General features: G+C 38.8%; 1 protein-coding gene across 3 annotated transcripts in view; it reads right to left on the reverse strand.

Annotated features, from left to right (window-relative positions):
* The window catches only part of IRSp53 (Insulin receptor substrate 53 kDa), a 774,518-nt gene that overhangs the window by 11,141 nt on the left and 736,033 nt on the right, over positions 1–27,344 (reverse strand). For 2 of the 3 annotated variants that reach the window (XM_083125426.1, XM_083125424.1), the window contains exons 8-13: positions 20,229–20,420; positions 16,573–16,786; positions 10,730–10,876; positions 7,257–7,368; positions 2,570–2,656; positions 938–1,115 (exon numbers count right to left, since the gene is read on the reverse strand). In XM_083125426.1, coding sequence (XP_082981552.1) covers positions 938–1,115; positions 2,570–2,656; positions 7,257–7,368; positions 10,730–10,876; positions 16,573–16,786; positions 20,229–20,420 — 930 coding nt within the window. The remainder of the gene's footprint in view (positions 1–937; positions 1,116–2,569; positions 2,657–7,256; positions 7,369–10,729; positions 10,877–16,572; positions 16,787–20,228; positions 20,421–27,344) is intronic. The other variant, XM_083125425.1, reaches the window with a different exon arrangement.

The following is a 27,344-nucleotide window of genomic DNA, read 5'->3' on the forward strand; positions in this document are numbered from 1 at the left end:
TTTCAGAGAGAAGGAAATTTCTTTCTCCGGTGCAGAATAAATTTATGAATGCAGAATTAAATGGGAAATTAAATGCATTGGGGTGGGGGAAGGGGCGTTCTCTCTCTCCTCCTTTCAGTTCCAACACTGTGTATATAACTTCCCCAATGAACTACAAATTTACTACCAGAGGTAGGGAAAATTTACCCTCATCTTCTGTATAAATACCATCCTGAATGTAGTACTTGTTAACTGTAACTTAAATGAATTAATTCCTGAAGCATTACTGGCAGTGAATGATAAATGGATTCATGGATGTCCACACGATCTTTTCTGAGTGGATACAAACAAGACTAGCATTACTCCCTCAAAAAAACACTCCTGCAGTTAGAAGTTATCATGTTCCTACAATACCCTATTAATAATAATTCAAATAAATTTCTGTGCCTGAAATGAAATGATATGTATGTAACATATCCTTTGATCATGACAGTCATTTTCTAGGGGAGCCGTGCCCCCTCTCCCTTTTCTCTTAGAACACCTATGAATGGATTCTCTCAGGATATGTTACAGGTCAGTTCCGGATATGCTTCCGAGCTTTCAAGATCTTAATATTTTCAATTATTCAATCACACTTTGGTTGAAGGGACTTCAATTCCTGAATATGAGAGTGACAGTAACTCTAGGAAGCATATCTGGAAATGATCTGATTGATGTACCAAGAAAATCTCTTTCCTTAATTGAAATGTTTTTCATTAATTTGTAAAATCTACATTGGTGTGCATCATGTAATGGCTTGTGAAAACAACAGTACATTTTAAAGAATACTTTTCTCATAACACACTTCAAGCTTATGGTAAAGGTGTGTGAATACAAGCAATGAATCTAATTCGCTATAGTTTTGGCAGTTACTCAACTATAGCATTACTATAATAAGCAGGCAAGCAGGGGCTGTTACCTTATTAATGCCAGTTACTCTCTGAAGCAGGGTGTCGCCAAACATAGTTACGGGACGGACTGGGCTTGTGGCAGGTAGGCTGGAATTACCGAATGATGGTGCACCAAAACTGGAAACTCCGTTCGTAGGTGTGTTGGGTGTCACATCCACGGTGACTATTCGCTGATGGTTGGGAGAACTGAAAAAGAAACCCAAAAGATTTCAGTAAAAATCTACCATCAATACCCAGATAGCACGAAAGCTTGTGGTAGCTTGCTTGTAGCTTGTATCAAACGTGCAGCTTTCTGTGACAAGCTTGCTGTAATTTTGGCATGTGGTAACTATTTGGCTTGATTCAAGCCTAATGCAAGCTTATAGCAAGTCTGGTGAAAGTTTACAGCAAGTTTGCTGCAAGCTTACAGCTTGCCATAATGTGCTTCCAGCAAGCTTGTTCATACATGAAAAGCTTTTTCCAAGCATGAAGCAAACTTACTGTACTATCTGGGTAAATTACTGTGCAAACAATAATGTTAGTAGCATAGATTTATCTTCATAGACATTATAAAAATTACCATTTCCATGAAGTTTGACACTTGAAGATACAGAATAGTTTCAGGACAGGTAGAATGTACCATAGCAATAAGGAAAGCCCCTGTATATGTCTCATGTACTATCTGCCTTCAAGTGGCAGCATCATTATATTTACAACCTGCATGTATAAGTGTGTATTGCAAGAATTGAAATATCAGATAGAGAAGTTAATAATTATAGCAATAGTTTCAGAAGAGAAAAAACAGAAACAAGATAACAGATAACTCATACCTTGGGCCAATATGATAATTTTCTGTACACACATGTATTGAGAAACATTTCCAGTAATGGATCATTGAACAATCTTCATCAAGATGTGATTGGTGTATAATCTCAGATCACATGACATATAACTGAGAGTAAAATGATTTCATAATCAGTTAAACAGTATTCAATTTAGTGTAAGGAATTTGCCGTCCAAGCACGGAAGAAAACCAACTTCCTGATATAACATTTTTCAACTGTTAATCCCATTGAGGTGGAAATTCTAGAGTGGCTGAAGGGAACAGCAAAGTTTTGACGTACTATTAGCTGTGAAGAAACTGGTTATTGGTGGGGAAGATCCATGTGATCTGCTTATAGAGCTGCATGATCCAAGTTGGCTGTCTCATTGGACAATGCGAAAAATAGTAAGGCAAAATTTCAAGTTCAATTTGACAGAGCAAATGACAATACTGTTCAGCTTTCCATCACTCTAACCTTTCTATATGATTAATCCAGAACAATAATGCAATAAGGTCCCACATGGTTATTTAGGTTTGAATAACACGATAAATTTATTGCTAAATTAGTTTCAACTTGAACCAAAATTTAAACATTTACTATCAAAATTACAAGTGTTGTTAGTAGCATTAAGAAAGAATGTAATTAGTTCATAGCAACAATATAAATGCAGGAACTAAACCAAGAAATCATTGTTAGATTATTCCTATTATATTATGAGCCTTTAAAAAAAAAAACATTCACGCAAGAGGTTACACTGTGGAAATCAATTAGATTTGAAAGCAAACGAAAGTCATATAAGAGGAAAACAAAAACAAAAATAAATAAGAAGCAGCTTACAACTCATGCCCAATTACTAAATGTTGTCTTCTCAAACTATCCTGAGATGGTTCGTCTATTTTGTTGGCGATATAGGTAGAAGAGGAACTAAAGAAAGAAACAGGTAAAGAAAAAAATCACATTCTAAAAGCGAGGGTATACCCAGAACAAAGCTGTGTACTAACTAACGACAGACACTTTCTGAAGTAAATCATTTTGATCTTAATTTTTTTATCTTGTAAGCCTTCTACAATGCAGAATTCAGCTTAATGCATTTACGATGATGTCCACTAATTTTATCAGATATTCTAAATTACATAGCCATATGACTCTAAAATACTTTAAAAAACTTCAACTTTGCTTGGTATTAAAATGAATTAAACTTATTATTGCTGAAAATAAATGAACAAAAATATGTAATTATGTATCAAAAAAGCTAGTTGGAAGAAAAGTTATACATTTTCACCCTTCAATCCTGGAAATTAAAAAAGAAACTCTCAGGTTTTTAAAATATTTGTCCCAAAATTCTATGACTTAGAATTCTATGTATCATTACATGAAAGGCAGTAAAATGAACCTACCTACTTGCAGGCTATCCTACATCTTTATTTCACTATGTACGTTATGGCCAGAATTAAATATACTAAAAGTTGGCAACACTGTACATTATTGGTATTTTGTGGAAAGTGAGGAAGCGCAGCTGCAGTGTGACATTGATTATTACAGAGAACAGTTGTAGTGAAAGGCGATACTCAATGGCCTTGAGTGTTTGAGAAAAGCTGTTGTTTTGAAGCAATGTTTCCGCTCATATGGAACTGGCCGTTGAGGCAGGCCACCAGCTGCAACATTGTGTGCTATGTTGGAGGAGATTTCTGGAACTTGTGCTCAAAAGTTCACTGCAAGTGCAGATGTTGACCAATGCATTAATAAAATTATGGTAATGTTTGCAGACCTGGAGGGTCATCATGAAGAATATTTGGTGTTGGATGGATTGTATTTGGAACATGTATGCTGACTGATCTCTCCATGTTCAAATGTTGTGTGTACAGTAACTGTTGTTGTGTTGATACATACAAGTGTTGATTCGGATGTTGTGTTCATTATACGTACTTACAAAATTAAATCAGTGTTGCTACGATTTTTTGATTATGAAATTCAATGACATTTCCATGTTTCCCAGTCCAAAAATGATTTTTTTTCCAGACATGTTTATCATCATAATTTTTTATTTTTAACCTTGTGTTTTTCAATTAAATATATAATTCGTTAACTATCATGAATATTCACTTTTAACATTTTTTTTTTTTTAGCAAATTTCATTCTACACACACAAGAACTTGTAAAAAATCGAAGAGTAAAATGTAAAATTACAATCACCTTCAAATGTATTGAGTGCTACAATCACTTGCATCTAGCCTTCAGGCTAAGGTAACAGAGGTGCCTTCAGTGGCAGTGATTGGGTTCCAAAACTAGGGGGCGCAAGGTGCAAAAAAAAAGTGAGGTGGGACAAGAACCGTTTACTTTCCCTTTGTACATAAGGTTTAGAATAGTGCAGGGGCAAAAGTGGCAAGTGCCCCCCCCCTCGCCCCTCCCCCTAATCGCTGCCACTGGGTACATTATTTCACCATAAGAGTTTTCTACAATAGCCCCGTCTAGTTGGCTGCACTTTTTGACACTTAGTGCAGTGCAGGTGTAACCAGTGTCAGAGTGGTGCAAGGAAATTACTTTCAACCAACTAGACTGAAAGCGGTGTTTAATTTCAGAATATTCAACAAATGCCTGTGCGCTGCTTTAAACAGTCATTTGATTAGTTAGCATGCACCACATGACCATACACCATACATACACGAGTCCAGAAGGTAGTGCAGACAGTAAATACACTACTTGACTCCAAATCAACGAACTAGATGCTTCGATGCAAAGAGAGTCAAATCGAGTCAAAAAGTGCAGCCAACTAGACGGGGCTACTATATAAACAGATCATATTGTCAATGTATTTTAGTTACAGAATCATAAGAATGAAAGAAACAAGTTTCTAAACTGAATCTTTTTTAGGAGTGGAATCAAAAGAACCAAATCCAGAAGTGGAAGTGAACTGCTTGTTCATTTTGCAACTTTTTCTCTTGCAGACCCCAAAATGCACATAAATTCTAGACGATCTGCAAAATTCCCTAACATTTCCCTGATTTTCCCCTGACAAGCCAAATTCCATGACATTTCCCTGTTTTCGAGACACGTACCAACCCTGTAAATACAGCAATACATGTTCTGCATTTCGGTATACTATATTTCTGACCATACAGTATGTCTTTACATGAAACTTTGAGGTATCAATTCTTATCAGAATATCTATTATTATGGCATACATAATAGGGAATGAATCTGGAAGGCATCTGTGATTGTTTATCCCTGTACATCTGAGGATGTAACTCCCAATTTTTCTATCACAGCAGAATCCTGACTTTTGTGTTTCAGAATTTTGCACTTTCTTACTTTAACTTCTTAAGGTTCGGTCGTGTCTACATAACTTGATGGGGGCCTCCCCCATGGCACAGTGGTAGCGTCGTTGCCTTGTCATCAAGGGGTCCCGGGTTCGATACCCGGTGGAGGCACAAGTGGTTCGGATCCCACTTTAAACTGTAGGTCCAGTCCCGATTAGCCTTACTGTGCATAAAGTGGACTTAAAACACCAACTCAAACCAAAATAACTTGATGACAGTGGAGGTGATTATGTACCAAAACTGAGGGGGGGCAAGGCAGACAAGGCTTAGCATTAAGAGGCCATAGGGCAGGGCCAAAAAAAATGGGGCAACTGGCTCCCTCTTGCCCCCTTCCCCCAATCGACTCCACGGCTTGATGGTTTGCTTTTGATGCTTTTTAATGAAGCATGCCACATCAAATATGCATGATTATCTATTGGTGGGATTAAACAACAAACAATAGTTTATACAGGGGCTACCTTCATCAGAAAGTAAGGTGCATTATAAATGTCATTTCACTAGCAAAAACAAGAAATAACATATGCTGCCATCTACGAGGGAGAATCAAATTAAAACCTTAAAAGTCCGACAAAAATTACAGGACAGACTGTACACAGCTCAAATTTACGTGAGGTATCGACTGTTATTTACAAAATGATCTCAAGGGTGCAACACTGATCGTGAGCTTCAAAGAGCCATTTCTGTCATTTTAAAGATTGTGCCTCCTTTACACAGTTGTGCCAGTGAAGAGGAGTTGTTTCTTCCCCTCTGTCAGTCTAAAACTTAAACAGAAATTTCTCGGTAAATGAAAATTCAATATCTCTGTGCATGCTTAGCACACCAGCAAGTTTACTAATGGAGGAGAAAGTTCGACAGTGGCCTCAGATCGCAGGAAGATGGGTGGAAAGTCCTTCGCAGTGGCTCATAAGTGACAGCTGTGTACCCCAAACACTTGTATGTTTTTTTAAGCTATACAGGCACTAACTCAAACTTGGAAATGTAGATCAACCCTACATACAGAAATCTACTAGATAAGACACAAAAACATATTAAAGTTTTTATTTGACTCTCACTCGTAGTAACTGCTTTTGTAATTTGTTTATTTTACATGGTTTTGCTTTCTAGCACTTCAGGTAAATTGCAAAGGTAAGGATGAACTATTTTTGGCAGAGAAAATCAAACAAAACCTATGTTCAGGCTGCAACTTTCTACTGGAACCTTCAGTGGTGAGATAGTGAGTTGATGACTCAATATTCTCAGCCACCAAGGCAAGAGACATGTAGTAGACAAAGTAGAAATCATATCCTGAGGTAGCGCAGCAATTGCTAAATATAGCTTATTCTTCTACTTCATTTTGTTCATAGTTACAATATCTCCCCATACATATTTTACCAGCATTTGAATTCAACATCTTTAAGCTTCTATTTAGTGTCTTACCATTGGCATCAAGAATCTAGTAGTGAATGTTAAACAATTAGTAATAATAATTAATTAATAATCCTATTTTCTAGATACACTGCATTATAGATTTGAATTCAGCTTATATAAATCTGTTTATGCAATCTTACTGACTTTTAAATGGATGGAAATATCATTTTCGAGACTATTTACCCTATAAATGACACATTCACTTAGATTCTGATATGCATAGAATATAAGCATAAAAAACATGTCACCGATATTACTGGCTATTTCTTGTATGCAGATGAATTTTCAATGGTAGCTCTTGCATTATATTAAAACTAAACAAAGGAACATAATGATTAATTAACATGATTCCCATGCTAATTAAAGATTTGATCTTTGTACCACATCTCATTTGCATAAGTATAGAAATTGCTAAACATTTAATTTTATTTTATGGTGTTCTTCATGTACAACTTAAAAAATAAGTCAATTGAAAATAAGCATTCTGGTAAAGTATCTTAAAAGTACAAGATAAATTGAAGAGGTTCAAAATAGCAAAATAACTGTAGGAAGTTTTCAAATAGATGCTAAACATAACACATTTATCAAAGTAATAACTCAAGAATTATGGTGATATGCCTGCATGTGTGTCAAATGTTCTCTAGTAATCAGATCTCAGTACTACATAAATTATTTGGGTAAGTTTGATGTATGCATAATACCTAAAGAAAATTTTTGCTACTAAAAATTGCACCATTTTAAAATACTTGGCAAAAATACTGTTCAAACATTGTTGAAAAGTATTATTTATGGATACCAACCTCACTGTGGACTCATCTTCGCTAATGATTAATTCTGTGTAAGCAAGAGGGAACCAACCAGTCCGCTGGGTTCGTAAGTTTTCTCCAAATTGCCAACCTTTATTCCGTTCACCTAAATTATTGAAAAATAAAATAGTAATAATTAGTGCAATACAATACAATCGGTATAAAGATCAAGAGACATTTGCAAATCTAAATTCTTATAAAGTAAATGTATAAACATAATTTGTGAATTTTAAGGAAATATCAGTAAATTATACCTAGGAGCTGAGGAAACAAAACACTGCATTTGGACATTATTCATCAACTTTTTAAGATTTGAAATTTAATTTTCTGAAATTTTAGGGAGCGAAACCCCCTGTATATCCAGTGGTGTACCAAAGAGGGTGGCAGGTGGGGTCATAATCTCATTTTGGTCCAGTATTCCTAAAAAGAGAATGTCAAAGGCAGAAAAGACGGCAAAAATGAGGGCTGACTACCAAAAAATTATGTGTAAAAACTCCCCCTTTTGAAAATCCTGGGCACACCACTATGTATATCTAAATCCCCGTGATACTAAAAACATACATATATCTTATTGAGAGATCAATGCATGTCTTCACTAACAAGGGAGGTTATCTAAGTGTCCCCCTCCGATTTCCATGAAACTTGGCAGGTGTAGAGAGGGGGCCAAAGGAAGAAATACATGTTTTTTTGTTTCGGCTAAAAAACTGTTTTAGGGGGCAACCTTCCTCAAATATCAAGATGAAGACAAATTGACACGGGGATCTGACCCCTGTGTCCTACTCAGATTTCCATAAAATTTGGCAGGTGTATAGAGGGGCCTAAAGGAAGAAGTACGTGTTTTTGTGTTTCAGCTAAAAAAAACGGTTTTAGGGGGCAACCTCCCACTCAAATGTCAAGATGAGGAGAAATTGAAGTGGGGATCTGACCCCAAAACCACGTAAATATGGCATAGGAAGAAACAGGGGACATAGGGCCCCTCTATACACCTGCCAAATTTCATGGAAATCGGAGGGGGACACAGGGGTCAGATCCCGACATCAATTTGTCCTCATCTTTACATTTGAAGTGGGTTTTGACCCCTAAAACAGTTTTTTTAGCCGAAGCAAAAAAACATACATTTCTTCCTTTTGGCCCCTCTATACACCTGCCAAGTTTCATAGAAATCGGAGGGGACACTTAGATAACCTCGCTTGTAAGTTAAAAGTAAACATTATTCTTATAAAAATATATCTTTGGATCTGTAATCTTATAATATCTCAATGGCACAACAAGTAGGTCTATGTTAAGCTACCCTTGATATATTGTGAGGGATGCACAGGGTCTAATACCGACAACAAAGACTTGCCAAGCTCTAAATTAAGTAGGGAAAATGTGTTTATTCTGTCTGTTAGTTGTTGTATGTCAGATTATACTTATGTAGGTCCATTGTGATGGTCGAGCACTCAAATCTGGCAATGAAGTAGGTTTCCTAATTTGGGTTTATGCATTTCTGACATACTTGAATGAACATTAGATTGTATTGAATTTATCTTCATCAGCTGGTACTAATAACCTTATTATTGCCCCGTAAACTTGCATTTTCTCCATATTTTAATATTACTTGTGTTTTTTTTAGAATAGTTGTCTCTTTATAGATGTTTTTGGCCTAACCAGAAACATAAATACATAGGGTTCGGCACGGAAAAACCAGTCTCATCTCATTTGGTCTGAAACTAAACTTTCTCCTACATTTATGTGCTTAAAAAACAAAAAGAGGTGTAGCTACGAAGGGAGGGGTCACGTGATGTGGCGAGATGGGGAGAGAAGTGGAATGGTTGAAAGTGGAAGAAATAATTTCAGACCAAAAAGTGAGAATGTCTGACAGTATGAGGGGAGCCAGATTTTCGTGCCCAACCCTTTATATGGATGGGATTTATCCAGAATTTTCCACTGGAGGAGGATGGAATGTTGCTTTTAGGGAGTACAAGGTTAAACTTATGCTAGAATGGCCAGAATAGAAGCCGTTCTCAAAAAAATTGATGGTATTGTAACTTTGGTGGATGTCAAGTGTGTGTGTGTGTGTGTGTGTGAATTAATCAAAATATATGAATGTGTATTGTTATGTGTCTATTCTATCAACTCTTGCGGTGTTAGTGTTATTATTATTGTTGTGTTACAAGTGGTAACATGCTTAGCTTGCAAATATATGTGCCCCACTATTAGTAATACTGAAAGTGGTAATTTTCTAGTATCATTGACTGGGTATAAAAAAAGCAGTATATTTGTACAATATTATTTCCTTCAATGTAATTTAAATTAGTATAATAAGAGCACAGAGTCTTATTCAAAATTTAATGTTGAACATTTCAAATGTTTCCTGAATCAAATTTGACACATTTTAAGAGTAAAGGTAAGTACAATGAACGAATCTACAATCTATAAAATTTGAATATTTTTCAAGGGATCAATAGCTCTGGCAAGAGAAACCATTGAGCTTGAAGGGACTATGGAATCAAAGAAAATTGTAGATGTGGGAAAGACCTGAATATCAAGTTTTTGATTTGAGTTCAAAAGAAAGTAAAAATACATTTGAAATCAATGAACAAGGGATACTTAAAGATTGCTCTAACATACTGGGTGAATAGGGTTGCTTAGGTACATACGGTGTGGTGTGTTTCAATAATATGCTTGAGTTTTCTGTAATGACATGTTTTCGAAAAGCGTGGAAGTAATCATATCTCTTGTTTATTCTTGTAAATTATCACTTCATTTGTATGTACTGAGAGACACATGGGGGAAAAATTGTTCCAAAGAGACCAGTAGTATTTGGTCTTTAAGCTTTTTGTAGTTGTTGGTGTTGATGTTGTTGTTTTAAGTTCCAGTAACGTTTAAGTCTACTTTATGCACAGAAAGGCTAACCAGGATTGGACCTAAGTTTAAAGTGGGATCCAAACCACTATTTGCCTTCAAGAACCAAACTCAAGTCAAAGCAACAGTCTTACGGACTATGCCATTGAGAACACTAGGAGTTTGTCACATGATAGAAAATTTCATATATTTCTTAGCAGTAGCTCGACTTGGAACAGGTACTGTTATGAAATTTTTATGGTAACACTATAAACTCTTGTTTCCATGTCAGAAAAACACTAAAGATGCTGACCAAGGCAGTGTTTATCATACACCAAAACACTTTACAAGAACATTTTACAAGTAATCTTTCAACCCTATGTTATTGAATTCCTCAAACTGGTTTGTAGTCTGAGGAAGACCCGGATATAGTGTTGAAACTTTACTTGGAATGTGTTCTTGTAAAGTATTTTAGTGTATCATAAATACTGCCTTGGTCAGGATCTTTAGTATTTTTGTTAATATGTTTCATTTTTAACGGAACAGAATAAGGGTAGTACATACAAATGGAAGAACTGTTTCAACTTAAACAAAGGGTGAAATAATTGGAAAAGTTTGAGAATCATTGTTCTGATACAAACCTAACAATGCTATGATATCTCCTTCAAGAAAGCTAAGTTGATTGTCACCACTGGATAGGTATGCATACATCGCACGTGCAAGCTGCTGTCCTCTGTTACTGGTTTCAGGAACTGCCATAGATTTTGGTCGCGTAGGTGTATCTGGATCTGTAAAATTACACATAAATAACATTAATATACAAGGTGGTACTTGAAGGGGGGGGGGGATGATAACCCTACTGAAAATTCTGTCTACTGTTTTCAGTAGATCAATGGGTGTTTTGAAATATCTACTGTTTTCAGTACATGAACTGTAATGCTCTTCTACTGCTTTTAGTAGTCCGACTGTGTCTACTGTTTTCAGTAGCTGAACTGTACTGCTAATGTTTTCTACTGTTTTTGGTAGTCCAACTGGTTCTCCTATCTTATGTAGTTGAACTGTACTCTTAATGTTTTTAGTAATATAATTGTATAACTAACATCTTTTATTGTGTTCAGTATATTGCTGTCTGAATACAGTACTCTTGTCAGTAATGAAAATTTTCTTATCTATACAGCTAAAAATGCAATGGAAAAATAATATAAACAACTAAAATAAATGTATGGTAAAGCATGTTGAACTTGCTAGTTAGGAATGCATTCACACAACAAAGAAATCAAATATAGAGAACACGTTTTTAAGTATGTAGCTACATTGTGGTTAACGCGCTTGTAGAAAATTGGAAAACATACTCTTTTATACATAAATTAACATAAAGTTCTTCATACATTCACACGAAAACAGCAAAAAATTAGTTTAAACGAAGACCTGACCCTCAATGCTTGAAAAACCAAATCAAGCAAACACAGATGGCTCCTTTCTGCAATTGCATTACACAGATATAATAATAACCATGGAAATTTCATGCTGAAAAAAAAAAAATATGATCATGTATTCAAACTACTAGCTGCTTTAAGGTTGAGTTATTTCTTAAGAGATAATTATAGTAATTTATTCATTAAGATATATCTAACTTCAGTAATATTCATTAGAAGAACAGTAGAAATTCAGTTCATGTACTGTTTTTTCAATTCACTTCCAAATCACTGAAAATATGGTGTCAAGAATTAATTTGTCTATTCCTGGAGTCAATAAATGATTTTATAATATATTGTAGCAAGTATTATGTATAATTATTTACATTGATTTTCAGTACAGTAGCCTTACTGCATAGTACAGTAGTCCTACTGTAGGGTAGAGTAGCTGTACAGTAGATCTACAATAGGATTTCAGTACATTTCACAGTACACAGTAGAAGACATTTGAAAACAGTAGAATTTGTCTATTGAAAACAGAAGAAATTTCCAGCAGGGTGGGTATTCCCTCCTCTGGTTGCTAATTTTTGTCATTTTGGGGATGGGAAACCATATACAAAACATATGTAACATCCTGTTGCGTCAAGAGTAGGTGCTGAAATCCCTTTCCCTACTGGAATATTTTCAAATACAACACTGTTAATATGTATCAACTGTTAGTGTGCTATGCATAGCAACAGTGGGGATCAGTAGCGGCTCGTGCCTAAAATAACAGGTGAAGAAGTACATTTATAGGCAATGAAAAACAAATAGTAAGTGTCAGTGCGCCCTCCACAATTTAAAACATCTTTTTTGTCTTCATCCGTCCATCTGGAAAATGGTGTCTGCAACAAATTACACACTAAGTTATTTACTGGGTTCATTGTACAAACCACAGCTCAACACATGAATACAGCACACGATAGGAAACGCGAAACACACACGCGGAACAAGATCTCACGAGAACGCAACGATTTTGCCACAACCACTGGATGCAATGTTTTCTGTCGACGAGAGAACTGCTGCACCTAGATGGCGACACCCGTTCAATTCCAACGCTAGGTGACGTCACCATTGCCATGACAACCGGCTAAAGTCTTCCGCAACCTGGCGGCGTCTGCTCTTGGTTTGTTTATGCTACGACGAACTCTTCACGTGCGTAGCGCCGAGCGGCGTATTATTTGAGTATTATCGTGTGAGTTCTGCTGGGAAATAGTTTAATTTAACAAGCAAATGAAAAATGTCAATATTAATTTGAAAATTAGGTGCAAACATCTGCACTTGTTGCACTCGGCCAGCCGCCACTGGTGGGGATGTGGTGGGCGGTTGCTCCCCCCCAGACTATTGTCTCAATCTAAGCCTTGTCTACCAAGAAAAAAGTAAACTGTCCTTGCTCCCCGACAAGCACCCAGCTTCCCAATTTTTAAATTTATTTATCATCAATACATAATGGAATAACTATGTATATCTATAAGGGTGAGTCAAATGAAAGGAGTCAGTCTTCCCTTAGGTCAAATGGTTTCGTCCAGTGATTTGGCAATCCATGTGAATGATTCAGTAACCCATAAGGTTGCATTATGGACTGCGAGGTACAGCGTATCCTTCATTATAGTGTATTTTAAAAGATCTGCATGACAATAGACACTCCGTGGTGAATTGTCTCAGGGGGGGGGCCTTGTTGCATGGCAATGCTAGGTCACATACAGCTAATGTCCACACACTAATGAAGTTCAATTTCGAAACCCTGTAGCACCCTTCCTACAGTCCAGACCTTTCACTGCATGACTTTCATGCTTTTTGTAATCGATAGAGGAAGCTGAAAGGTTGTAGATTAACTTCGGATGCTGACGTACAGGAGGCAGTCAAGGAAATTCTAACCCAACTACCAAATGAGCGTGAAATCAGTAGGTTCATTACACAGTCGATCAAATGTTTTATTGCTGGGGGGCCCGTATTTCTGACATATAAATTTGTTTTCCATCTAAACATCGTCTTGGCTTCATTTCAATTGACTCGTGCATGAATAACAGTGGTGCCAAGTTATAGGGGCCCATGAGGCCCGAACCACCCAATAATTTGTCTTATTATTACTATATCGGGTGACAAGAAATAACCCGTACTAATGTTTGTGATCATAAAGTTATTAAACCGAAACAATTGAGCAAAACAACACTGAAGAACAATGACATGGGACCTTAGGAACAAGATGTTCAACTGGTTTCGAAGTGGCCTCCCTGGGCGGCGATACAGAGGTCCAAACGGGCTTTGAAATGTTGGGCAATGGGCCGCAGGTCCTTGGGCGACAATCGGTTCCACTCATGACGCAGCAATTGCTTCAGCGACTCCAAAGTGTGGTGGCGTTTAGCACATACCCTGGCCTCCAAAATCGACCACAGACTGTAGTCCATTGGGTTGAGGTCCGGCGAGTAGGGCGGCCATTCCGTCGATGCGATGAAGTCCGGAAAATGGGTTCTGCACCACGCTTGCGTCATTTTCCCCTGTGGGCCGGAGCGGATATTTGCTGGAATGTCCATTGTGTATCGCCGAAGTGCTGCTGGGCTCACGGAAGGACAACGTTCTCGAGAATGTTGCGGCGGTACACTTCTTGGTTGCTTTTGACCCCTTGATCCACGAAAACCAGGGTCGTCTTGCCGCTTGCGCAAATTCCGCCCCACACCATGACCGACTGCAGATTTTGGCGGTGTTGGACGATGGCTGAGGTACCGGGAGCCTCTGCAGACCAGGTCCTGTTGTTTTGGTGGTTGTGCGCCTGCTCCACGGTGAACAGCTTCTCGTCTGTGAAAAGAATGCGCTACCATTGCTGACCTGCGGCCCGGAACTTCAGAGGGTGGCATCTTTTGAGTCGCAGGCGCTTGATTTCGTCCGTGTGAAGCTGAACTTTTTGGAGCTTGTACGCCTTGAGGTTGAGGTTCTTTTTCGCTATTTGCCGCACCGATTCGCGGTTGATCCCGATCTCACGGGCGACTTTTCTCATGGAGACCCTCGGATTTCGCTGAACTGGCTTTTTGATGATCTTGCGGTTCTGGGACGTGTTGATGGTAGGCTTTCTTCCTCTTCTGGGACGGTCGCCTTCATGGCCGAGCTCCTTGAATCGCCGAACTGCATCTGAGACTGTCATTTTTGGAACACCCAGCAAACGAACAATTTCATATTGACGCTTTCCCTGACGCCACAGTTAAAAAATTGCACTGCGTTTGGTTGACAGTCTGAAACACAAAGACTGTAATCGTTATGAAGCCGAAACAACAAGTACAGTTACAAAAGACTATGGAGAATCCAATAACACAACAATTATTTTGCTACGATACACTACATTCTTGGCAGGATACGCCAAACTTTGTACGGGTTATTTCTTGTCACCCTGTATTTGTTATCGTGATTTGTGTTTGACTGTTAATTGAAATCAGTAAATAATAATCATAATAAACAACAAATTATGTGAAGTAAGGATGCATTCTCAATGTGCATTGCTATTTGTATCATGATGCATGGAATCATGAGGACGATTTATGAGATTTCTTGTGAACTTTTAACTCAAAGTGTTTGAGCCCACCCAATGTTTTTCAAAAGTTGGCACCCCTGATATACAACTGTACTAACTTTCGAACTTTGCAGAATTTTAATGTACACCCTACCTGCTAGTCTGACCTCCCCCTGGTCCCCCTTCTATTTTTTTTTATTGTGTCACTAGTTGCTACTAAGAATGGTAATTTGTTCAAATTTGTAATTAAAATTAAATTACCAGTAGAAATATAATTATTGTATGAAATTTATTGTAACAACATTTACTGTGGTCACTAGCTTAAGCAGGACTTTTTTGGGAGGGGCTGGAAGTGTGAAGATGGACAAAAATAAATAGCTGCGTTCTATGGGGGGGGGGTAGAGGATACACAATGAAATATTTCGTTACCAGTTTTAACCGTCGTTTTAGGTTGTTGAACTACAAAAATGATAATCGGGGGGAATTTTTAAGGAGGATTTGCATTTATCCCGTGTTCCTTACTGCTTCCATTTAGAAAAGTTTATTTTTTAAATATTTCGGAGGGGGGCTGTAGCGTCATCAGCTTCCTCCTTGCGTACATCAGTGTGTGTGGTTGAGAAAGCTGAAGTCATTCATTACCTTTTGGTACGAAAATTCGTTTCTGCTGTCCAAGAAGTTCATTCTACGACCGCCAGAGAGCAGCATTGTATCAGTTGCGTTGCACTGCACTCTAGCGGCCCGTAGCGACACTACGATAAAGTGATTTAGCACCAGCAATGTCTTTCAAAAGAAAACCATACTTTTCCGATTAAAACATACCATGTGGCGATAAATATGGGTCGATCTTTTTTTTCTATCCTTTCCCGAACTAAATGTTTGTAAGTTCTGTAACGCTGCAAAATTTCTTCCCTTTTTCGACTGACAAACACAGCACAATTTAAAACACGCAATCCGTATTGCGAAATTGTAATAATGTGATTGTTCAAATATGCGAATGGCATGATAATGTGTGTATTGATTGATTGATTGATTTGGTGTTTTAAGTCCACTTTATGCACAGTAAGGCTAATCGGGACTGGACCTACAGTTTAAAGTGGGATCCGAAACACTTGTGTCTCCACCAGGTATCGAACCCGGGACCCCTTAATTACAAGGCGACGACGAATGTGTGTATTGAAGCCTTTCAAGAATACAAATAATTTCAAGAAAAAAACATCTGCGAGACAAATTAAACAATACAAGAATTATGCGGTAAGTTTCAAACTTGCATACAACACTACAGAAGACCTCAGCATAAACTGGACGGAAATAATATACAGAAAAAGGTTTAAATCTGGAGAATATATTGGCCAGTGGGCAGAATTGACATCTGACGTACTACATCAGATACAAGACAAGAATTTAGTGGTAATCCTACAGTAAATACGAGAATGACTGTATCATAGTATATATTGGTACACTTTAAACATACAGTTAACCTCAAAGTCGTACTTAAGGGAACAAAAAAGCTAACAGATGAAACACTGACCTTGAGCTAAGGAATGATTGGATGCCGTGAGGTTGAACTCTGATTTGGCCCTGGACAAGGGCATGGACCCTGTGACGTCGTTGATGGACCTAACATCCAGGCAGGAGGCGTCCATGGATTTTGTTTTCCTCAGTTGGGAGTTGATGGAGAGGCGGTCGTCGTCCAGCGCCCTGGGGGTGGCATAGATGTCGTCGTCTTGCCAGAACGTCACTTGCTGCAATGAGAAATAATATGTAAGCTTTGTGGTCAAACGGGAAGATTTTTAAAAAATCACAAAAAATAGAGAGGGCAAATATTAATTATTTTTTTAACATGAATGTACTGTACATGAGTGGAAATTACTAGTGTACCTGAAAAATGTTCATTCTTTTTAATATGGTGTCAGTAAGATGGCGTCCTTGGTTTTGCACACATTTTTCCTGCCTGTCCTCGATGACTATGACCCAGATAAAGAAACACTCTTCCGGCAAGATGGTGCAACTAGCCATACTGCCAGAGTGTCTATGGATGTGCTTAGACTCGCATTTCCTTGTCGTCTCATCAGCAGATTCAGCGATATTCCGTGCCCTGGCCGTTCACCCAACTTGACAGCTCCTGACTTTTATCTTTGGGGTTACCTCAAATCCAAAGTATTCAAGGACAACCCTTCAAGAACCAGAGATGATTTGAAGGAGCGAATTCGGCAAGAGATCCACAACATTCGTTGGAGATGCTATTCCAATGCGTGCAACACCAAGGCCACCATTTTCAAAAACATTTACATGTTTCAGGTACACTAGTAATTTCCACTCATGTACAGTACATTCATGTTCATAAAATAAATAATATTTGCTCTCTCTATTTTTTGTGATTTTTTAAAAATCTTCCCGTTTGACTGCCTCACCCTGTATATTCATAAGCAATTTCACAATACAGATTTGAGAATTTCCTCTCCTTGAAAATCATGACAAGTATTTATGCACAATAACAACAATATATGAAACCGTTCTCCATGGTGCAGTGGTTAACGTACCATCCATCGCTAGTGGAAATACAGGGCTTGAATCGTGATTGAGACATCTACAATAGCTGTTCAATAAATACGGTAACAAGACCTCTTACTCGTATGACAAGTTGCTCTATTTATTGAACACGCCTCGTATTCAGTCAACTCAATTGCTGTAATCATTTCGACCGCTCGTTAACAGCATGAATGCAAAAAAGTCAGGATATCAAAGCTTTCAGAAACTATCCTTATGGATCGGGAATTTTTATAGCAACTCACAACTCTACATACTAGAGTTGGTTTAGTTAGAGATACTGTAAGTCTTTCTATTTCTGCTTGTATTTTTTTTATTCAGCGTCCCTGTTCTGCCACTAATCGCGACGATGGGGATGAGTGATGATTAAACGAAATCGATGAAGGGACTTCCATGGGCAGCCGATATTAAAAAAAAAAACAATACTAGGAATATACAAGCCGCGGTAGCTCAGTCGTTAGTCGGCCCCCATTGGCGGAGTGGTTAGCACATCGCGCTACGACGCCAGGGGTCCCGGGTTCGAATCCCGGCTCGGACATGGATGTTTGTGATTGTCTGTACTGAGAAGTCCTGAAACAGAGATTTGAGTGAATGAAGTGTGATGGGGAAGCTTCCGCTTAAGGGTTTTCCTTTTTTAAAAAAGAAAAAAGGCGTTAGGGCGTCTGACTACCATGCGAGAGACCTGGGTTCGATCCCGGCGGCGGAGAACCGGGACTTTTTCAACCTGTTCAAGCTGCTCCGGCGCCCCCTCAGCGTCATTTAAAGTGGGTACCTGGAGGAAACTCTAGGGGGTAAAGGCGGCCAGGGGTGTGGTGCTGATCACACCACCCTCATCTTCGGTTGTGATCAAGAAAGTGTGGGGCCCTAACCCCACACCCCCTATACGCCTTCATGGCGTGGTGCAAAGCACAGGGGAGCACTTTACTTATTATTTTTTTCTTTTTTCTAGGAATATATTCTAAAGCAACACATATTGTCACATAGAATACATTCATAACCGTTAAAAACCTCTCAAATAGATCATTGGCTTGTGAAATAGGTAGATATGAAGTATAACAGGGAAGCAGAAACATATATAATGAAAATATATAAATCACCAAGAAGAGAATAACGTAAAGAATGGTCTCAAAGAGAAAAAAATGAAAAAGCTTTAAAAGTTTTAAAAATAATAATTTAAAGATTTATTAATTCAATTTGGAATTTGTAGGTAGATTCTGTTACTACGTTAATGGTTATTAAGTTCTCGAATTAATGCGGGCTATTCCCCACAGTACACCCACTTAAGCAGGACACTGGAGTTAACATACTCTATGTGATCAAAAGTATCCGGACACACCGCGAAACGTGTGTTTATCATAGAGGGCGACACAATACTGCCATCTACTGCGTGGAACACATAGTCAGCGAACTCAGTAGTCTGCAAACAGTGTGAGACAGCAGTATGGGATGGTCTGAGGAACTCACAGACTTTCAACGTGATCAGTTGGTTGGGTGCCACTTGTGTAGGAAGTCTGTGTGTGAGATTTCCACCCTCCTAAACATGCCTCTGTCCACTGTTTCCGATGGTATAGTGAAGGGATGTTTACAACTCAAAAGCGTGCAGGCCAACCTCCCATGTTGACCTCCAGAGACCATCGAGTGTTGAAGAGAATCGTACAGCATTATTGTCAATCATCCATCGCCACCATCACACAGGAATTCCGAACTGCATCAAGATCTACTCCAAGCACCATTACTGTTTGGCGCAAGGTGCGGCAACTTGGTTTTCATGGCCGAGCAACTGCCCATAAGTCAAAAATCACACAGACAAATGCCAAACGCCGCCACGTGTGGTGCAAGGAGCGTCGAAACTGGACCATAGAACATTGGAAAACCGTTGTGTGGAGTGATGAATCACAGTTCACAATGTGGCGATCCGATGGTAGGGTGTGGGTGTGGCGAATACCTGGTGAACAACATCTACCAGCCTGTATAGTGCCGACAGTGAAATTCGGAGGTGACGGGGTTACAGTGTGGTCATGTTTCTTCTGGAGGGGGCTTGGCCCCCTTGTTGCTTTACATGGCAATGTCACGGCACAAGCTTACGTTAACATTTTAACAGCTTTCATGCTGCCTACCGTCGAAGACCAGTTCGGGGATGACCATTGTGTCTTTCAACACGACCGAGCACCCGTCCATACTGCAGGGCTTGTGGGGGAGTGGTTTGACGACAACAACGTCCCACTAATGGACTGGCCTGCGCAGAGTCCTGATTTGAATCCCTTAGAACATCTCTGGGATGTTTTGGAATGCCGACTTCGTGCTAGACTACACCTATCCAAATCAATACCTCTTCTTATTTTGGCGATCGGCGAGGAATGGGCTGCCATTCCTCAGGAAACCTTTCGGCACCTGATTCAAAGTATGCCTGTGAGAGTGCTGTCATCAAGGCTAAGGGTGGGCCAACACTGTATTGACTGCCAGTGTTCCCGATGGAGGGTTGCCCAAACAAGTACTTTATTTTCAGGTGGGTGTCCGGATACTTCTGATCACATAGAGTAGGTCAACTGCTACTATTATAGATTACACTACAAGTTGGGTAATTGCAATACGTTTAATAATAAATACCGCAACAACATTGTTAGACAATAAACTTACTCGTAGTCTATTGGTAAACATGCTCTCTACAGCCTCTGGTAGGTACTCCCGCGTCTTCGACACTTCTTGCCATTCGTCTAGATGGCGCTGAAGCATGGAGCTCCCTTGTGTGTGAAAGGCCAAGTAGTGCTTCGCCAATGAGCATTGTCTTTCTAGAACAAACCCGTACCTTCTCCTCTCCTGTGTTATAGCCTGCAAAGAGAAACAAGCATTCATAGGTAAATTGTACCATAGACATGAAATAATACAGACGAACATATTGAATTTTGGCAATCGTTGCGCGTCCTCAGGACAAAACTCACACGTCCACTACTAGATGGCAGCAGTTGTCCCTTTACAGAGCGTGATTTCTTAAGGTTTGGATTGATCACGGCAAGAATCTTACCCAATCGGAACGGTAGGAAATCGGGTGATTCAAAAGATCAGTGCTGCCATCTAGTAGAGGAATCACATCACTTACTATAATTTATTAACTCAAGAGATAGAAGTGTGATAATCTAGTCAAAATAGAAGTACTATAGTGTCAAACTTAAGACCAATTATATCACAGGGTAAGCATAACTACTAGACCATGCAAACTAGATCAATGAAAAGGGATTTATTGTCTCGTTGGACATGGTTTCCGAAGAATCTTTTACTTGACTGTGTTCTACTGAGGACATATGTGTTCACATTGCACCAGGAAAAATCTTGAATGCTTGATTCGCTTTTCTGCCACTTTTGTCTAATCGCCAAGATGAGGATGAGTGATGATGAAATGATGAAGAAATACTCACAAAGAACAGTCATACCCAGGCTAGGATTCGAACACCTGACGTCGTAGCGCGCCTCCGCTACGGATGTTGGCAGTGTGCTGATAAGAGTTTGATGTACAGAGTGTATCAAAAAGGCTGACGAAATGTTACTGTTGGAAAATCCTTTATAGAAAATTAATTATTAGAGAGGGTGGATTAATAAGATTTTTGGAACTTGTTCCTATTATTTAATAATAATAAAAAAATTATAGTTAGTGTTTTACAATTCCCAATTGGTCCCAATTGTGATAGTTATTGAGTGGTGTGTCCCCATGTTATACGTCTGTAAACCAAGTCAATAAACTTTGTATTGTCCACTACTGTCACTTGAACAACACAAGTATACCCTGTCTCAGCTAACTGTGGAGCAAGCCCGCGAATAGCGTCAGAGAAGCGAGTGAAACCTAGTGGCCAGAGAATCAGTACACGCTGCTCGAAGGCTGATAATAGCAGTCAATCCCCCCCCCCCCCACGTGATCATTGGTTGGAGCCGTCTCGCGTCACTACTTGCGCAGACACTTGTTTTCGTTCGCCTTCTCCAGAGTTAGCTGGGACAGAGTATAGTCAAATATAAAGAACGCAAGGCACTATACTCTGTTCCAGGAGTCTGTGGAGCAAGTGAACGAAACGAAGTCTCGACTGATGAACGCGTGAGAGGGATTACATGGAGGAGACAACGCGACCGCATCTACCAGTCGTTTGCAGCAGTGCGCACCGCATTGATCCGCTTACTCGCTTTCTCCCCTTCTCCACCGTTATGCGCGACGTTGCTTACAGACTCATACACACTGTCCAGGGAAGCAAGCGAGCGGAAACAAGTCCTCTGCGCAAGTAATGATTCGAGAGGGCTCGGCCACTGAACGCGTGGGGGGGAAGTGGAGGGAAAAACGCGGCTGCAGCTAGCAGGTCTTGCTCCGCGCACTTGCTTTCTCTCCTCTACCGCTATGGTCCGTCTTGCTCCACAGATTCCCGATACAGAGTGTAGGACGGAATATATACTTCTGGCAGATTCAGACCAAAAGGATTTGGTTGCATTCGGTGGTTGGCGAGTATTTCGACTCCAGTGTGACAGTCCATACTAATCCACTTATCCACGAGGTTTCGTTTGTTCTACCATTTTCTCCCGGTACGTACACCAGTGTAAAAGTTCAACTGAAACCGAATCCGGCTATTTCCTTCATCGTTTGCCAGTCTCTCAGTGTTTCTAAGCAGACGAAGAAAAAGGCCGGAAAAATATGAGAGGACGAAAGAAGGAGAATGCATGAAGCATATGCGTTCTTATTCAGCCATTTGTTTCGCCGGCTACCCTATTTGTCGCTCCGTCTGCCCGGGATAGAGGAGTGGGTCAGGGGGAAGCTCGGCATATACTCCCAGAAGGCCCATCTCAGCAATCCCGAACAGAGGAGAGCAAAAAATCTTCTCTCTCGCGCCAAAGTTATCTGTCTTCTTCCATTCGCTGCAGCTTACAGGGAATACTTTCCAGATCCATCTCTGTCTCTACGTCTCTTCTCTTAGATCCTATCCGCTTTTAATCTGTTTCTTGTTTACCTTTCTTCTATCTCTTGCTTTGATTTTAATTTTTACATATTCTTTCCTCCTCTTTTTCTCTTCTTCTCCTTCTGCGTCTTTCTCTTGGCTACTCTCTCTTTCTCTCTCATAACTCTCTCTCTCTCTCTCTCTCTTACTTTTAAATTTCTCTTACTTTTACATTTCTCTTACTTTTACATTTCTCTTACTTTTATCTATTTCTTACTTTTACATTTCTCTTACTTTTACATTTCTCTTACTTTTACATTTCTCTTACTTTTACATTTCTCTTACTTTTATCTATTTCTTACTTTTATCTATTTCTTACTTTTATCTATTTCTTACTTTTACATTTCTCTTACTTTTATCTATTTCTTACTTTTACATTTCTCTTACTTTTACATTTTTCTTACTTTTACATTTTTCTTACTTTCATCTATTCCTTACTTTTATCTAGTCCTTACTTTTACATTTCTCTTACTTTTACATTTCTCTTACTTTTATCTATTTCTTACTTTTATCACTCTCTCTATCCCTTACTTTTATCTGTCTATCTCTTACTTTTATTTCTCTATTACTTTTCTCTCTCTCTATCTTAGAGGCGGCTTAAAAGCCGGGGGACACTCCCCCCCCTGATTAGGCCCCAAACCTTATTTCTGATTACATAAGCGTGGCTATTTGTTTGAGTTTTCTTAAAATCCACTTTATGCACACAACGCTAATCCGATCTGGACGTACATGGGCGTCCGGAAGGGGGGACAAGGGGGGCCGTGGCCCCCCCTGGAAAATGAAAGTCAACCAAAAATTATATATTTCACACATAAAATTTCATTTTAGCCACAATAATATGTGTTAATTATTGCATGAACACCATAAATTCAAATTAAAGCAATGTTTTCTTAGGGAACAACACTCTTTTGGGAAAAAATGTGACTTGTTTGCCCCCCCTGGAAAAAAATACCTTCCTTGCCCCTCCCTGGAAAAAATCCTGCGGACGTACAGTATAAAGTTGGATCGAAACAACTATAGTATGCCTCCACCGGGTGGGTGCTTGGCTATTTGTGTTAAAAAGAGTTGGATTTATTGCTGGCAAGAATTAATTTAAGTTTCTGATGCATAACATAATAAGTATATTCCGAAATCATGCAGCAATTCAAGCTGAGAGATTACTGTTATTTTGTGGTCATTATGCAGGTATTAAATAAACACATACTTACAAATAGCGTGTTCTTTAACACTTTACGCATTTTAAAAATAAGGCTATTTTTTTCGTTATTGAAACCGTAAATATATAACGTGGCCATGTTTTTTCTATTGGAGAAACGTGGAAAGTAGAAGGAGCAGGGTAGAAAGATGTGGGAGGGAGCAGAGTGGAAATTAGGGGCGCAAAAATCCACCTTGTCCGGGTGAAATATTTTATTCTGATCCGCCCCTGCTCTATCCCTTAAATACGCGACAAAACGTACCCACTTGATGGGACGGCATCAAAAATCATTTACCGAAATTACGATTTTCTCTAGTTTTCCTGATTTCCATCACACTTTATCCAGGCTTTGGACAGTTTCACACTGTTATTGGAATTTCCGCGTTTTGCAACCAACTATTCACAAAGTAATCAAAAGAAAAGAGTTAGCTTCGCTGATTTTAGGGCTTGAGAGAGTATTTCCAGCGATCCAACATAAACTTCCTCCGTTTTTAAGAAGGCCAGAGCGGCACACATGGGTATATAAAAACGGATTTTCTCATTCTCTCGATACTCGACCGAACCTAATCTAAGATATCAAAGTCGTAATGACTACTGAGGTAAAACGAATAACCTAGCTGGGTACTGGATAGCGCACCGTGTTGTAATGTCTGACATGTCAAGTTCAAGCGTTTTCCTTGAAGTGGTACGTTTTCTCGCGGAGTAAATATTTTGAAATTATTAGTGGATCCTTCACAGGTAGCTGTTCATCTGAGTGGTACGTTTCGTCGCGAAAACCAAAGTGGTACGTTTCGTCGGGACACCCTATCCCTTACTTGTAGACAGACAGAAGGGGAGAAATAGAGAAAAAGAAGAAAACAGGTAAATAAAGAAATGTAGAGGAAAATATAGTTAGTACAGGAGCACTGTACGAATTAAAATTTTTGCTTTGGGGGATTCCTACTAAGTGGTGTATTTGTCGTTTCATTTCGGGAGGCAAGTTTTCCTTGCGTATGTATTGTATACGTTACCAGTCAGTCAACTAAACTATTGCCTTGCGGTTCAAAGTGCTTAAAATATTGGTTCTAACTACAGCGCCTTGAATAACGTAGTGTGGAAAACGACCCAAGAAACTGGTTCCCCGAGACGATGACAAGTAGATGGCAGTGCGATCGACACACCGGCTAATTTTGTTATGAAAGTAATGCGGCTTAGTTAGTTTTTGGAATATATTGTGTAGATTTGTTTCTCTAGAAAGGCGGTAAGTGAATTGATGGAAACAGTTATATTTGTGGAGTGATTTGCAGTCACGAAATGGTATTAATTTACACAGAAAAGTAACATAAATACGTTTTATGTGCAACGCAACACGAGCATCAACATATCGCATGTGAGGCTGGACGTCAAACGTTGGATTGTGTACACAAGTTTATTTTTGTATACTAATAAAATTGAAATAGTGTCATGAAGGGGAAAAAATGTTTCGTGGCGTACATATTATGAAGTCATTTTCCCGAAATGCAGATATTCGAAAGAATTTAATTTCATATTCCATGGAGTTGAAATAGCCGATTACGATGTACCTTGTCATCTCTATCAACAAATTGCTTTACATTCGTGTCGATTGGTAAGTAGAACTTTGGTGTTAAGGACTGTGCATTTTTACTCGTGACTTGGCTGTAAAATGTCTACCTTGTACTTGATGAAAATAAACCGCAAATTAATTAATAATAAAATTAATTAATTAATTAATTAAAATAAACGAGTATTGTCTGTGCGAATTTCCATAAAAATAATATTTGTGACAATGACAATATTAATGAACCTTTCAGGATAATGCATACACAATACTAATTCTCGCAGCAATTGTCATGTTACGTGTTACAATCCATACCTATGTTTTCTTCCGTATTGTTAATAAAAAACTCAAGGACAGGTCATGATAGACGGTTCATAATATTCTTTAATATTTTCGCGACTACTGTACCAAATATCATAACAATTTTCTGATGCAAAGAAATGTTACAAAGAAAAGAATCAGACGTTGCAGCAAAAACCCCATTTACTTCCATTATAAGCAGTCGAGCGCTGTACCCCGGTGTCAACACCAGCGCCTCTAGCGGATTTCATTTTCCAGTGGAACCAGCGAGAGAGAGCAAAACCACGCCCTTTTCCACACTACGTTATTCTAGGCGCTGTAGTTCTAACCTAGGTCATAAAATCTTATGATACCATTTACAGGTAATTTACAAACACATTCCAAAGGCTCGTTTACATTAGTCGAGTAAACAGGAGAGTTACTGGGACGAATTACTGGCCTGTCTGCTCGACTCGACCCTTCCATGGCGAGTAGCTGTTTACACACTTTCTACTCGGCTCAGCCAAGTGGAATAGCTGCTGCAGCTGCTTTGGGCTCTTTTGACAGAATGAACCCAACGACGTAGTTGGCGATTGAAAAACAAAGCTCTGAAACTGTTTACACACTTCTTTTTTACGAGAAATGAATTGAATAATACACAAGGACATGTCTAGAAAGAAAACCAACTGCATTGATTTTTCTATTATCAATCGTTCTTGGTTGTGCGTAAAACGGAAATTCTTTATTTTCAATTTTACTTCTCCTACGCCAAACACATCAAGTAACAAACCCTGCACTTATGGCCTCAGTAGTTGTATTGATACTATTATAAACCCGAGAAAGTATGAACCCCTCCTCACTGGATTTGCTATACTTAAAACAAGCTTAACATGAGCATATGAGCTTTTTGTTCAAGTGTAGAATCTTGTCTAATCTAAGATTTTTGTGAAAATGCCCTCGGGAATTTCCTCAGAAAGTATGACCCTCTCAGATTGATTTGTTTATACTTACAAAAGGCACTTCTGTGTGATTGTTATCCATAAAGTTGTTAAAAATATGCCCCTCTTGTGGCCACACTTAAAACTGGCCATCCACACACATATATACACACACACACATACACACATACATATTTATTTCTGGTTTAAGTTCAATTTGTTTATCTAATATTAAAACAATGTAATTCTTCTAGAATTGCTCCGTGACTCTCTCATTTCTTACATCATAAACATATGATTTTTCACCTATGAGAATGACACTACAAATGGTGTCTTCAGGTAAAGCCTCGTGGAATTCACAGATAATTTTAATGTTTGTTCTGTCATTAACCACAACTTGTTTTCTTTTTGAAGTGTTGATTACAAACATGGGTCTCCGTGTTTTGAATTCATCTGGTGAGTAATACATATCAGTACTGCCAGTAGTGACCCTTTTGAAAGCCGAAAAAGCCTCATATAATTTGAGGAAATCATCCTTGGACATGTCTAAATTGTAATTTTCTCTAGGAAAGACCTCATTTCTGCCATTTTTAAGATATATGTTCTTGATGTTGCAGTTATCAAATCTACTTGAATTTTTTTCCTGATTGTTGTGTCTCCCAGTCTGAAACAGTACCACCACAAAATCAGGCATGTCATATTGAATACTGGAGAATGAATTTGTGGCATCAAACTCATAATAAGTACCAGCGGCAGGCTTCTGTACACATTGATATGTGTAAAATTGCAGAGGAATTTGTGGATTTTTTAGGATAT

The sequence above is a fragment of the Lepisma saccharinum genome, chromosome 7, assembly GCF_977018435.1.
Source record: "Lepisma saccharinum chromosome 7, izLepSacc3.1, whole genome shotgun sequence".
In the NCBI taxonomy this organism is placed as follows: domain Eukaryota; kingdom Metazoa; phylum Arthropoda; class Insecta; order Zygentoma; family Lepismatidae; genus Lepisma; species Lepisma saccharinum.